Source organism: Cotesia glomerata, linkage group LG5, assembly GCF_020080835.1.
Source record: "Cotesia glomerata isolate CgM1 linkage group LG5, MPM_Cglom_v2.3, whole genome shotgun sequence".
NCBI lineage: Eukaryota > Metazoa > Arthropoda > Insecta > Hymenoptera > Braconidae > Cotesia > Cotesia glomerata.
In genome coordinates, this window is record NC_058162.1 from 5,600,479 (window position 1) to 5,614,070 (window position 13,592).

General features: G+C 26.5%; 1 protein-coding gene across 1 annotated transcript; it reads right to left on the reverse strand.

Annotated features, from left to right (window-relative positions):
* Window positions 1-4,411: 4,411 nt before the first annotated feature.
* LOC123264839 (DNA-directed RNA polymerases I and III subunit RPAC1) lies at window positions 4,412-6,045 on the reverse strand. The gene is made up of 2 exons (XM_044728355.1): window positions 5,932-6,045; window positions 4,412-5,507 (listed from the first exon to the last, which is right to left on the reverse strand). Exon 2 carries the CDS (start codon window positions 5,492-5,494, stop codon window positions 4,463-4,465), a length of 1,032 nt encoding a protein of 343 aa, XP_044584290.1. The 5' UTR covers window positions 5,495-5,507; window positions 5,932-6,045; the 3' UTR covers window positions 4,412-4,462.
* Window positions 6,046-13,592: the final 7,547 nt, after the last annotated feature.

The following is a 13,592-nucleotide window of genomic DNA, read 5'->3' on the forward strand; positions in this document are numbered from 1 at the left end:
TATATATACCCGTACAAAAAAAATTTTAATTAAAAGTGAATTTAAGATTGAAATTTATATTTTGACATAAATATGAATTAGTTTTGGGATCAATCCAAATTCTAGATTAATTTGAGATACACGGAAAGAACAAAATGACACTGGATATCATCCCAGATTTCCCTGAGTGAAAAAAAATTTCAGATAGTAGCTAGTGTAATCCAGATTACAATGAGTATAATCCAGATATCACGCAGTATAATCTGGATTTTTCTTTCAATTAGCACGCCTGTAGAACTTATGATTCTGCTTCAGAATTTTAATATACACTTAAAAATATTTTATGTATAAAATTAATCCTTAATATTCTTAAATCTTTATTAGAATTTTGAAACAGGATTGAAAGTTCAACAGACATGTTAATCTCTAACTACAAATTAATTTCAAATTTGGATTGATCTCAAAATTAATTCATATTTGTGTCAAAATATGAATTTTAATCTTAAATTTATTTTGAATCAGAATTTTTTTGCACGAGTATATACATACATAAACTTTTGAGCCAATGCCATTTTTCGACATTAATCGATGAAATAACAGATATTACGATAAAATTTTTCTAAAATTACAACATGAGACCGGCTGCAATAGTTAGATTTCTATAGAAATCTACCTAATTATAAAAATAATTTATTAAAAAATTGGTAAAATAAATAATTTATTTAGATGGTTGATGAAGCCCCGTCGGTTGCTGTCAATGTGATAAATAGATAATCGATTAGCGTGTGAGAAAATAGACAGCGAAATTTATAAAATGATAACTTCCGGCTGCACTGGGATAAAACGTGTCTATCAAGCTAATATATAACCGGAGTGTAATATTAATAACGCAATATATTAAATAGTTGTTGTAAGATATATATTTATAAATTTATAAAGATATATAACGACTTAAAGAAACTGAAAGAGAATGAGAGTGATGAGGGACAAGATTTCCTTAAATAATATATATAAATTACCGACACTTGCTTTCAGTCTGTTTATTAATTGGTTGTAGCTACGTTGAAAAGCAATGTCTATCAGAGAAGAGCCAACAGTGTATTGAGTGGGCGTAAGAGTTTATTTAACAGGAGAATTTCTCCTGGCTGATCACTCCATTCATCCATCATACCTTTATATTTATGTTATTATGTTATACCGGTCTATTGAAGAAGACAACTACTAATGTAATCCAAGAGTCTCTGCTCAGTACCCAGCCTAAAACAAAGATGTTAGGTTTCATTAATATCATACGATACAATCAAATTAATATTATTATTATTTATCATACTCCGAGACACTGCCATTGGAGAAAGCTGATTTAAATTTCCAGTTACTTAATGGCCCTATTATAGGACTTTAATTGTCATCATTACCTTTATCAGAACGGCTGAAATATATTTATCTTAAATTTTAATGGAGATTTTATTTTATTAGAACATAGAAAAGGATGTTAATTCTTGTTGCTTACCTTGAGGACTCCTTAAACTTAAAGCGATACCTAACTGGATTCAAGTGCTATTCTACGGTGTGAATAATTATTTTAAACAACTTTGCTGATAAGATTCATTCTATCTTTTAACACAAATTTAAATTATTTTTATCAAAATAATTTTTTTTTAAAAGCATACCTATTAAAATAATTCTACTTAGTGTTTATAGAAGTATAAATCCAACTCGTTTTACGACCTAGAACTTGCTACAAATAAACTATAAAAAGTAATTGTGAATTTAGCAAACTAAGATTTTAAAAAATTCACCAATAGATTTTTTAATTTTTTAAGCGTGCATTTTTTTATGATTAAATTTGCGTTTTTTTTATTATTCTTAAAATTCATTAATGTCTGCTAGATTTATAATCATAAAATAAACATGATACTAAAATTAGCCGACGTTCAATATCATTGTATTTTTTTCAACAATTTAATTGCAAGTATAAAGATACTTAAAGCAAATTGCACGCATCATTTTTCAAATCTTCTACATGTGAAATTTTTTTGTAATAATTTTTTTGATAAAAAAAATTATAAAAATTTTTAGATGTCGGCTAATTTAATTTTCATAAATAAATAAACAGACATTTAACAATATTTGATTTTTTGAATCTACAAAAATCTATATTATTAAGAGAATAAGCAAAATTTTGTGGCCAATGATTTTATATGATAAAATGGGTTTTTATGGTTAAATTTGGTATCGTTGGAAAGGTCTTGACTTGGAGTTGTGCCTTTTCATGTTTTCATATCATTCTTACCAATAGTCAATTTATGATGATAAGTATTTAGGCTGCATTCGAAAATGTTTTATCTCTAGATACATAATTAAGAAATGACCTTGTATTTCGTGAACTATTGACATTTTTAAAGATATAAGCTAATCACGATGTTACACTCATCAAAACCTTTCATTTGAGTACCCACATCAATTTTTCATATATTTATATATATTATATATATGTATATATGAAAAATATATCAAAATGCATGTGGGTAGTCAAATGAAAGCTCTTGATGAGTGTAACATCGGGATGAGCTTATATCTTTAAAAACGTCAATAGTTAAAAAAGTACAGTGCAATTTAACATAATTAGGAAATGACCTTGTATTTCGTGAACTATTGACATTTTTAATGATATGAGCTCATCCCGATGTTACACTCTTCAAGACCTTTCATTTAAGTACCCACATCATTTTTTCATATATTTATATATATTATATATATGTATATATGAAAAATATATAAAAATGCATGTGGGTACTCAAATAAAAGCTCTTGATGAGTGTAACATCGGGATGAGCTTATATCTTTAAAAACGTCAATAGTTAAAAAAGTACAGTGCAATTTAACATAATTAGGAAATGACCTCGTATCTTGTAAACTATTGATATTTTTTAAGATATAAGCTCAGCCCGACATTACACTCGTCAAGACCTTTCATTTAAGTACCCACATTAATTTTTCATATATTTGTATATATTATATATATGTATATATGAAAAATATATAAAAATGCATGTGGGTACTCAAATGAAAGCTCTTGATGAGTGTAACATCGGGATGAGTTTATATCTTTAAAAACGTGAATAATTAAGAAAGTACAGTGCAATTTAACAAACGTAATTATTTAACTAAGCAAAATTTTATTTATTTTTTCATTTACAAGTCACGGCAGTCACATAGCGACTGCTAGGTTGCTAGTTATAAGTATAAAAATATTGGTAAAAAATTAAAGTAAAAATTTTAATTTCTTCAAAAAAAAAAAAAAAAATAAAAATTTTCAGATGTCGGCTAATTTAATGATGGTATAATAAAAAATAATTTATTTTAAGGAAATCCAAGTACCCTGCTAGTGTAAAGAATGTCTAAAAAAAAATAATGCGTAGAAATACTTTTGTTATCTATCTTAAAATTAATTTTTAAATTAATTAATAACATTTTTGAGAAAATTTCCAAAAAATTTACGCATTAAATAATTATTTAATTGACTAAAAAAAATATAGCAATCTGAATTACCGGTCAACACTTGACAACACCGCAACAGTTCCCTAACCTTGATATTTATTTATTTGTAAACATGTCTTAGATAAACCGACATAATTTGCAAGCGCATTTTGGAAAATTTTCTACACGTTTTATTAAAATTATCAAGGCAATTGTCAATAGACTTGATGAGCGCGAAAAAAAAAAAAAAATAATTGTGTTCTCATTTTTCATTATTTGTTTGAAAATTTGTATTGTTAATTAATAATTAATATTTAAATTGCATACAAATATATATTTTTTTATAAAGAAATTGATAATTTTATTTATATCATCCTGTTAATTAAATTATATTCTTTACTCATCGATTAAATTATTTCCAACTTTGAATTGTAAGTATCTTTGTATTTTTAACTTACTTAAAAAAAAAAAAAAAATATGTTTACTGTCTAACTAAAATGACTAAGATTTTCTAGCATTTAAAAAACCGCGGTTACTTGTGCACCGGGTAACTACGCAAGCGGTGTTGCCAAGTCAAATACAAGACTTTACAAATAAAGAACGGAAGTTTCGAGTGATTTCTCATAAGAAATATAAAATATCTCCGTAAAACGTTCGGAAAGCTACTTTTTTTATTGTTTCAATCGCAAGCTTATTAAATTTTCTATCAAATTCAATGAAAAAAAAATTTTTTTTAAATCGTTAATTGCATTAAATTCTTAACTAAATACACAGCTAGTGGAACCTCCATTTAACTACATGTAAAAATTACTATTTTCAAACCTAATTATTTCAATAAATATCCCGGCAAACTTACTGTTTTTTAATTTTTTTATTGATTATTAGGCTATGTAGATAAAATTAACAAATTTTTAGAAAGTTTTAAAAACTTGACTACTTCGCGTGGATCTCCTTAAGCACTTTATTGTCTTATAAAAATAACAAATCAACCCCATACAAAAAATCAATTAATTGAATCGAGTTCGTCCAAGAAAGTGCGACATTTTTCCTTGATAACCTTGACAGCTTGCAGGAACAAAACTCCAGGCTCGACAGCGCCAATCGACTCTACATTAAATATATAATGATCCGCAATACGTTCAATCTTGACACTATTTTTCAATGACTCATGCCGGAATACATTTCTCGAGCAGCTGTCGTACCGTGGATCTACAAGTCGTGCTTCAACTTCGCGAGTCTTTTCGTTTTCCACCAGTTCAATGACCCCTTTACTGAAGCTCTTTTTGAGGAGCTTTGCCTCGGTTCCAAAGAACCGCCTTTTGAGGGTGATTGCCGGCATCAAACGGTAGCTGGCAGTCGCGACAGGCGAGAACTTTGCGTGGTCCTTTCCAATTCCCTTAATAGCGTAGAGTATCGCATCGATTTCCTGCCCAGGGACCATCTTGGCGATCAGAATGTCATCCTCCAGCATCCCGAACAATTCTTCGCCATTCGGGTACAACTCTGACTGCCTATGCAGAGGTACCCACTTGACGGCGTTGCTTTTGACCCTGCTGTTGTGGTAAATGTCCTCAGGAAGTCGCGAGTCTTTTTCCGGCTTAGTATTCTTTGAGCAAATTACCTTTAATTCGTACTTGAGAGTGGTTCCGTCGTTCATCTCAGCTTCGTCGTTGAGTTTTTCATCAGCTGTGCAATACTCGAACAGTGAGGGGTCGGCTTTCAGCGGCAACAGGCCCAGCCTGTGAGCTAGCACCTCATCCTGGAGCAGACTGGTGTTCATCAAGATGTGAACCTTCTCGATGGCCATCGACGGCACTTCACTCAGCAAAGCTCGACGGAATGCATTTGCCAATGCTGCTGTACAACCAATTAAGTCGAACTCTAGCTCACGTTTATCATCCGACTGTCTCACTATATTCACTTTTAAATTTTTACGGAATCTATTTATGTCCCAATTGTTGAACTGGAGATTTGAGTATTCAGCAGCATTTGGAACTCCATATTCTTCTATTGATATTCTTGGGAATTTCACCATTTTTTTATTTCACCTATTTTTAATTAAATAATAATAAAGTTAGCCGACATTTTTAATTTTTTGATTCTGCTTCATTTATTAAATTAGAATTAAAAAATATTTTTTTTTTTAATTGCACTTACAGTTTTTCAAATTTTTTACATGTCAAATTTTTTTTTTTTTTTAATAATTTTTTTCAGTAAAAAAAATTATAAAAATTTTTAAATGTCAGCTAACTTAATTTTCATTTAAATTAATGAAAATTAATTTAGCAGATATTTGATAATTTTAAACATTTTGTTAATAAATAAATTATGGCAAAAAAATTGACATTTAGAAATTTAAAAAAATAAAAAATGCAATTTTTCTAAAATTATTTTTTGGAACAAATTTATTTGTTAGGTTATATTATTGTTTTCAATAAAATATTAATAATTAATAATTATTTTACTACTCACCTTTTGTTGAAGATTTGTTTGTTTTTTTTTTTTTATTTAAAATTATTCACTTGATAATTGTTATTATTATTTTAAAATAAATTAAAACCGAAATTATTTACGGCGAGGAACACGTGCACGCGATAGGTTTTGTTATTGAAATGATTGCAGCCAGTGCGCACCTTCTGATTTCAGCGGAGGCTAATGCGCATGAGCGAATACTCAAGTCAACTAACTGACCAATCAGAGTTTTTTAATTTTCATAGAAACTAACGTTGTTGAAATTGATCAATTATTTATATTTTTTTTATATTATAAATACAATCCCAAGCGGCACAAATTTTTTTTTGTTAATGTTTTGTTGAATTTAAGTTGACGATTATTAATTTTTTAAGTTCTTGTTAAGTGAAATCTACCAAAAAGTCAACATTTTTTTTTGTGACGCTTGGGATATTAAATTAATAAAATATAAATTTTTTGAAATTTTAAAAATTCTAAAAAAAATTGTATTACTAATAAAAAAATTATTATAAAAAATTTTATTAATAAACAAACAATTATATTTAAAAAAACATTTGAGAATTTAAGAAAAAAGAATATGTAGGATAAAAGACCCCATTAGTAGCGAGGACCTCATTACTAACACTTTCTTTAATTTTGGTACTTACTCAATTAATTAAATTATTAATTTCTATTATGAATATATTATTTCTAATCTTTAAGACCTTTAGATCAAAAAAATTTGTAATTTTTACTCCAACTAGAACATTTTTTAATTGAAAAAAAAAAGTGCCACTAATAGGACTTAAAGGTGCAACTAATAGAGTCTTTTACCTTATTCTAATTTCATAATAATCATAGTTAAGTATGTATTTAAGTTTATAAGTTTTCCAAATTTTCTAAAGTTTATATTCCAATTTATGTAATGCTATGATATTTAGATAATAAAAGAGATTGTTAATTTATACAAAAATTAATTTATGACATTAAAGTTAGCTATCACTTGACCAATTTTTGATTTTATTTAACAATTAAATTAATTCTAAAAAATTATTTTTAAAAAATTGCATTTTTAATTTTTTAAAATTTCTGCATGTCAATTTTTTTTTCTTATTTCTTTTTGCCATAATTCATTTGTTAACAAAAGTTCTGAAAATTATTAAATATCTGCTAAATTAACTTTCAATGAAAATTAATTTAGCAGATATTTGATAATTAGAAAAATTTTTTTTTTATAAATAAATTATGGCAAAAATAATGAGAAAAAAAAATTGACATGCAAAAATTTAAAAAAATTAAAAATGCAATTTTTTTAAAATAATTTTTTTAACAAATTTGTTTGTTAAAAAAAATCAAAAAATTATGAAATGGCGGCTAACTTTAATGTCATTAATTTTCATAATTAATTTAGCAAATATTTGATAATTTTTTTAACAAATAAATTGGAGCAAAAAAATTTAGAAAAAAAATTGACATGTAAAAATTAAAAAAAATAAAAAATACAATTTTTTAAAAGTAATTTTTTGGAGAAAATTTGTTAAAAAAAAATAAAAAATAGCCAAATAACTGCTAACTTTAATGTCATTTAATTTATGTATCTAACCAAGTTCATTCCTAAGCCGTAAGGAAATAAATAATAATAATAAAAAACTTTATAAATAAAGTTGGAAAAACATTAATTCTATTTATTGTATACAATTCTTGGTCAAAAAATTTAGTCTGTTTTATGATTAATAAAAATTTTTAATATTTTTCATTCAATTTAATTTTATTATGTGCATCTATTTTATATAAGAATTTAATCTGTTTTTGCCCGTACTATTCCCAATTCAGACCAATTTCAGATCATTTTTAATGTTATAATAAAATTGTTTTCTATTGTTTCAAGACCTAAACCAGACTTTTTTTGTCACAATCATTTAACTGGTTTTGATCGCATCAAGGTCAAAAACAGACCAAAACGTTGCATAATTTTTAGTCGGTTTTTGATCGCCTGTAGATCAAAAACAGACCTGTTACGAATTAGGTAGTAATAATCCGAACAAAAACAGTTTCACTGTAAAAAAAAATCGCGCCAAGTCCACGTTCATAAGACTATTAAGAAAAAAAAATTTCTTATTCCTTTACAAAAAGATATAAAATAAAAAAATAAAAAAATCCAAGTAACCGATATGTTTGTATTTAATTTTCGGAAATTAAAAAAAATTTTATTGTAAATTTGAAAATTAAAAAAAAAATTTTGGAACGTATTTAGTGTGCGTGGTTGCAAAATATTTTACTTTTAATGAAATTCGTAAAATCTATTTACTAGGACTTTAAAAAAATTGAAATACACAATGACGCACACCAAGTACGTTCCAAATTTTTTTTTTTAATTTTCAAATTTACAATAAAATTTTTTTTAATTTCCGAAAATCAAATATCAAATAGTCACTATCTTAGTCGACTTTTGGCCTTCGAACATTTAGAGTGAAAATTGTAGATCAAAAACAGTATAAGATTTCATATTGAATTTGAAAACAATACATAAAGTCCATCTACAAATTAACTAGACTAAAAACCGATCAAACTTTTAAAACTTTTTAGTCTCATTAGATTATAAACAGCATAAAATATTCATAGCTGCTCAATTATTTTACTAAAAAGTTATTTAGACTTAAAACAGATCAAAAATAATTTGAATAGTAGATCAAATATAAATGAAAATTTTTTTAAAAGTTCAAATACAGATCAATAAGTTCAAATGCAGATCATTTAAAAAATTTTATAAAATAAATTCTGAAATAAAAAAACAAAACAATTTCAGGTGTAACATTAAATTCCCATCAAAAATGATGAAATAACTTGGTTATTTTATTGTAGGTAATAAAAATCTAAATTTTAACATTTCTATAATACATTACACTTAATTGCTGTTACTGATAAATTTGTAATTACGATTAAAATGATAAAATAAACTTTATTAAAAATCCTGCATAACAAATGACTATTATGTAAAAATAAATAACACTTTTATTTTTGTTAATTTGTTGAATATTTAAATTAAAATGTTGTTTGACTAATTCAAATCATTAATATTATCAACTTCATTATAATAAATGAGATCGGCATAAAGATATAATCATGAATGAAGAAGTCGAATAAGCAGTTGGCGGCTGAAGCAGAGTCTTTTATTCCGATCTTCAACTTCACTTGAATCTGTATGACTATACTATTACTGTATAAGTAATACAAACTACCAGTTACCTGTTTACTTGCAGAACATTTATTTATTCCTTTACTTCATTTCTCTTTTAAAGTGGTTGAAGGGAATGTTTTCTTCGATATCTTCAGTAACTTCTTCTCTTACACCAAGATGAATATTAAAATAAATGTGTATATACACGTACATATGGAAGTTATAATTTTTTCAACTGTTTATCTTTATTATACGTTTGTGGTTTTTTATCTTCGAGTGGATATATATAAATATATAATGCAGCGTTAATGGTATTTAGGCTTGGGATAATTCACTGACGCGCGTTTATTAATGCCACTGATGCAGTGAGAAGCTAATGTAATGTAAGAGAGACCCGCAGTGCGCTTGCATACCTCATTAAATTACGGTACCCAATGCACCTACGTGTTGCAAAGGTCGAATGTGTACATATAAGAAGAAGATGAGGATGAATATAGAAGATAGATATTATAAGAGAGTAGGAGAACACCCAAAGAAGAAAAGACCACTGGAAGAGTGTAGAAGAGTAGAGGGCCAACAGCTAACAACTTCAAGGGTCAACCAGTCGATGGACGTTTCTGATTTTAATAATAAATATATTTTATATTTATATTTATAAATAAGAGCTTTGCGTAAATTAGGGCCCATATGTTCTTAGCTAACAAATTTATTTCTTTAATAAAAATAAAAAACATTCTTATTCATTTTTTCATTTGATAAATTAACGTCTTTAGTTATAATTTTTAATATTTATAGCTCTTTTTTTTATCAAAGATTTATTTCGCTTCAAGATTAAAAATGATTTTTCTTTTTCTTAATAATACCTGTAAATTTTTATTAAATTTAAAGTATGCGGTTATTGAGAGAAAAAATTTATTTTGAAAAAAATGTACAATGTTGTATTAAAAAATTAGTTTGTTAAAAATTTTATTTTTTTAGCTGAAAAAATAAAAACTATTTTCACAGTAATTTTATGGTTGAAAAAAAAATTTATAGGCTCAGGAAAATTCGCAAGTTGTCTACACGGTGAGAAATTTATAGGAACCTTTCCAAAAATTATGGGAATGGTTCCTATAATAAAATGATCATTATAGGTATCAATCCTATGCTCATTATGGGAACTATACCCATAGTTTATTGGAAACATTCCTATACAATAATGGAATAGCTTTAATATATTATGGGAATGGTCCCTATATTATTAAAGGAATGGTTCCTATAATATTATGGGAATGTCGTACATAATAATAGAAAAATTTTTATGTTCATAATAATCAAGCAATCACATACAAAATATAAAGTAATTATTATATATTTTTTTGCTAATAAATTTTTTTTTGTAAATAAAAATTGATCTTTCACTAGAGTGAAAAAATTTCTTTTTCATAATTTTTATTAACGTGTGTACTTAATCTTAAATTGTGTATTCCAACTCAGTTATTATTGTGTTAGATAATATTGAAAAATATTGTAGGAATTCTAAAGTTTCTCTAATAAAAGGGATATTTTCTCACTATACAATTAGAGGAGCAAAGTAGATATGGAAATTCATTGTTTATTTTTAAATTTCATTTTATTTTTAAAACAAATTATTTATTTACAATACATACGTTGAATATTTATTAAATCCACCTTTTGGGTATGTGACTTTTATTATTTATATCAACAATATTACTTATTTTACATACTTAAAATGATGTTATTGGGAAGCAAGTAAAATTATCGGAGTTACTAATAATTTCAAATGCTTCAAAGTGGTCATCGAAGTCAAACATAACTTGAGTTGTAGTGATAAATATCTCAATATTAGGCATCATCACTATAATATTATGGGAATGATTCCCGTAATATTATAGGAATGGTTCCTATGATATTATAGAAACCATTCCTTTAATAATATAGGGACCATTCCTATAATATTATTATAATATAATATTATATAATATTATTATAATATTCCTATAATATGCCGATATTACAGTTATAATTATAGATATCGTTCCTATAATTATAGGAACCATTTCCATAATTATAGTAACATTTTCCAAAAATTATGGGTATAATTCCCATAATTTAAGTAATCGCTCTTAAAATGGTATAGGAAAACATTTCATTAAAGTTATAGGAATGATTTCCATATTTTTCTCTCCGTGTATCTAAAATTTTTTCGTCATCTAGAAAATCACCCCAAGAAAAATTTTTATTTCTTCAGCTAAGAAATAAAATTGTTTCAAATTTTCAACAAATTAATTTTTATCACAACAATGCCTATCTTTTTTTAAAAGAAATTTTTCTCTCAGTGTAGAGAATACTTAAACATTTATTTTAGCAAAAAAAAAAATTATCATGACTTCAATTTACTTTTCTGAATATCAAGTGACAAAATGATTGCGTAAAAACATTGCACACATAATATATATAGGGTAGAAATCCGAGAAAAATGAATTGAAATGGAATTTCTTAAGCGAAAAAATAACCACATGTTTTATGTATGTTAATGTATGAAATCCATGAAAAAAAGAGGGAAATATATAGACGTGACAGGAGGATGAAAAAGAATAAAGGTCGGTATTGCCTGGACAAGCATACAAGCATACAAACATACAAGTAGACTCTGCCGGCTGTCGGCTGGTGGTTCCGCAATAAGACCCGGGAAATACGTTCCACCCACTTGGGATCTCAGATCTGTGAAGTTGTTTTTTATTAAAGTTGCGTCTCTTTTTCACCTCATCGAGTCCCCACTAGAACACACATATAAGTATCGTTATTCTTATTATTTCTCGTGAAAGTCCTCTAAATATATATAGAGAGTGGAGGCAGATGCCAACCGGGTTATAAAAGTGGCAAATTCTCCTTCTTGTACTTATTCCTTAACGCCTTGTACTTACGCCTTATTCCTTAGATCTTTTATGCTCAACTGAGAAACTGACCAACTGAGAATGTAAATAAAAGTAACTTACCGAGAATGAAACACGCTTAAATAACAAACAAATAAAATAAAATAAATTATCCTTACAACTTTTATTTCTCCTTTTATTTGATCGGTGCGGGTCTCTTCCTCTATTGAAAAACTTGCGTAACCGTTCTCTTACTCTTGACTCTGTGCAGTACCAAAAGGACAACTTTCATAATACCATCCCGGACACAGTTGAATCCCCGGACAAACATTTCTTAAGGGACTGGACTCTAGCTAGTATTACATATTCAACTCCTCAATATATATTTCAATAGTAAAAGATTTTTTATCCGACGCGGTCTTTGGATCCAAGATCCAATCCAAAGGACTTCCGCCAATAATCTCAATAAAATTCAATTTTTATTCTTCTTTTATAAATTATTAACTTCTTCCTGCTTATTTATTTATTTTATTTATTTGTTTACATGAACGCCAATCGGCATTATACATTAAGGCGTTACATGGGTTTCTTCCGGAAAAAAATGGCCTATGTTCAACAATTTTTTTTTAATAGAAAAAATGAAATATTTTATTCAAACTTTTTACTGTCTTAAAGATACATGTTTAATAAGGGATTACTGAAATTAAAAATAACATTAAAGTTAGCAGTCACTCAAGAATTTTTTAATTTTTTTGAACAAACAAATTTGTTCAAAAAAATTACTTTTAAAAAATTTCATTTTTTATTTTTTAAAATTTCTACATGTCAATTTAAAAAAAATTTTTTTTTGCCATAATTTATTAAAAAAAAAATTCTAAAAATTATTAAATGTCTGCTAAATTTATTTTTATAAATAAAAAAAAAAATATTAAAAACTCTGCTAATGTGACGTCATTTCCGGTGAGCCCTCGGAAAAATGATGCGTCCGCGTAATCAGCTGAACTCCGAGCAGAATCATCAGAAGTGAAAAAAAAAAAATGTATGCTTTAGTTAAGATTTCAAAATAGGTTTTAAACGAAAAAAAAAATGAAAATTGGATTTTTGACAGAGGTTTTTACAAAAAAATTATTAAAAATTTGGCTAAAATTTCGCGACATTTTTTTTTTAAATAGTTGCAATTGAAAAAAAAAAATCATTAGTTCCAGAGCTTGTAAATTATATCTCGAAGACCTGTCTCAAATTTCATCAAGATTGGTTGAATAGTTCGCGAGAAATCTTGCGTACAGTCTTTGAAAACATATTTTTGAGAAAAACGCGTTTAAAGTTTTGAGTAACAATACAACAGCAACTTTTTAAAACTGTATCTCCGAAACTATTATTCTAATCGATTTAAAACTTTAGGACAATATTCTAGAGATATTGAAGAATTTAACAAGACAAAAAAAATCGATTTTTTGAAACCGTGAAACCCATCGATGGTTTTCTGACGCAACCTTGTATCTCAAAAATGACTATTTTAAAGATGAGGTGAAAAATAGCTTATAAAAAATTAATATTCATCTAAAAACAATATTTATCAATTGTATTTTCTAAAAATACTGTCGTATTTATTATTATTCTGGTTAATA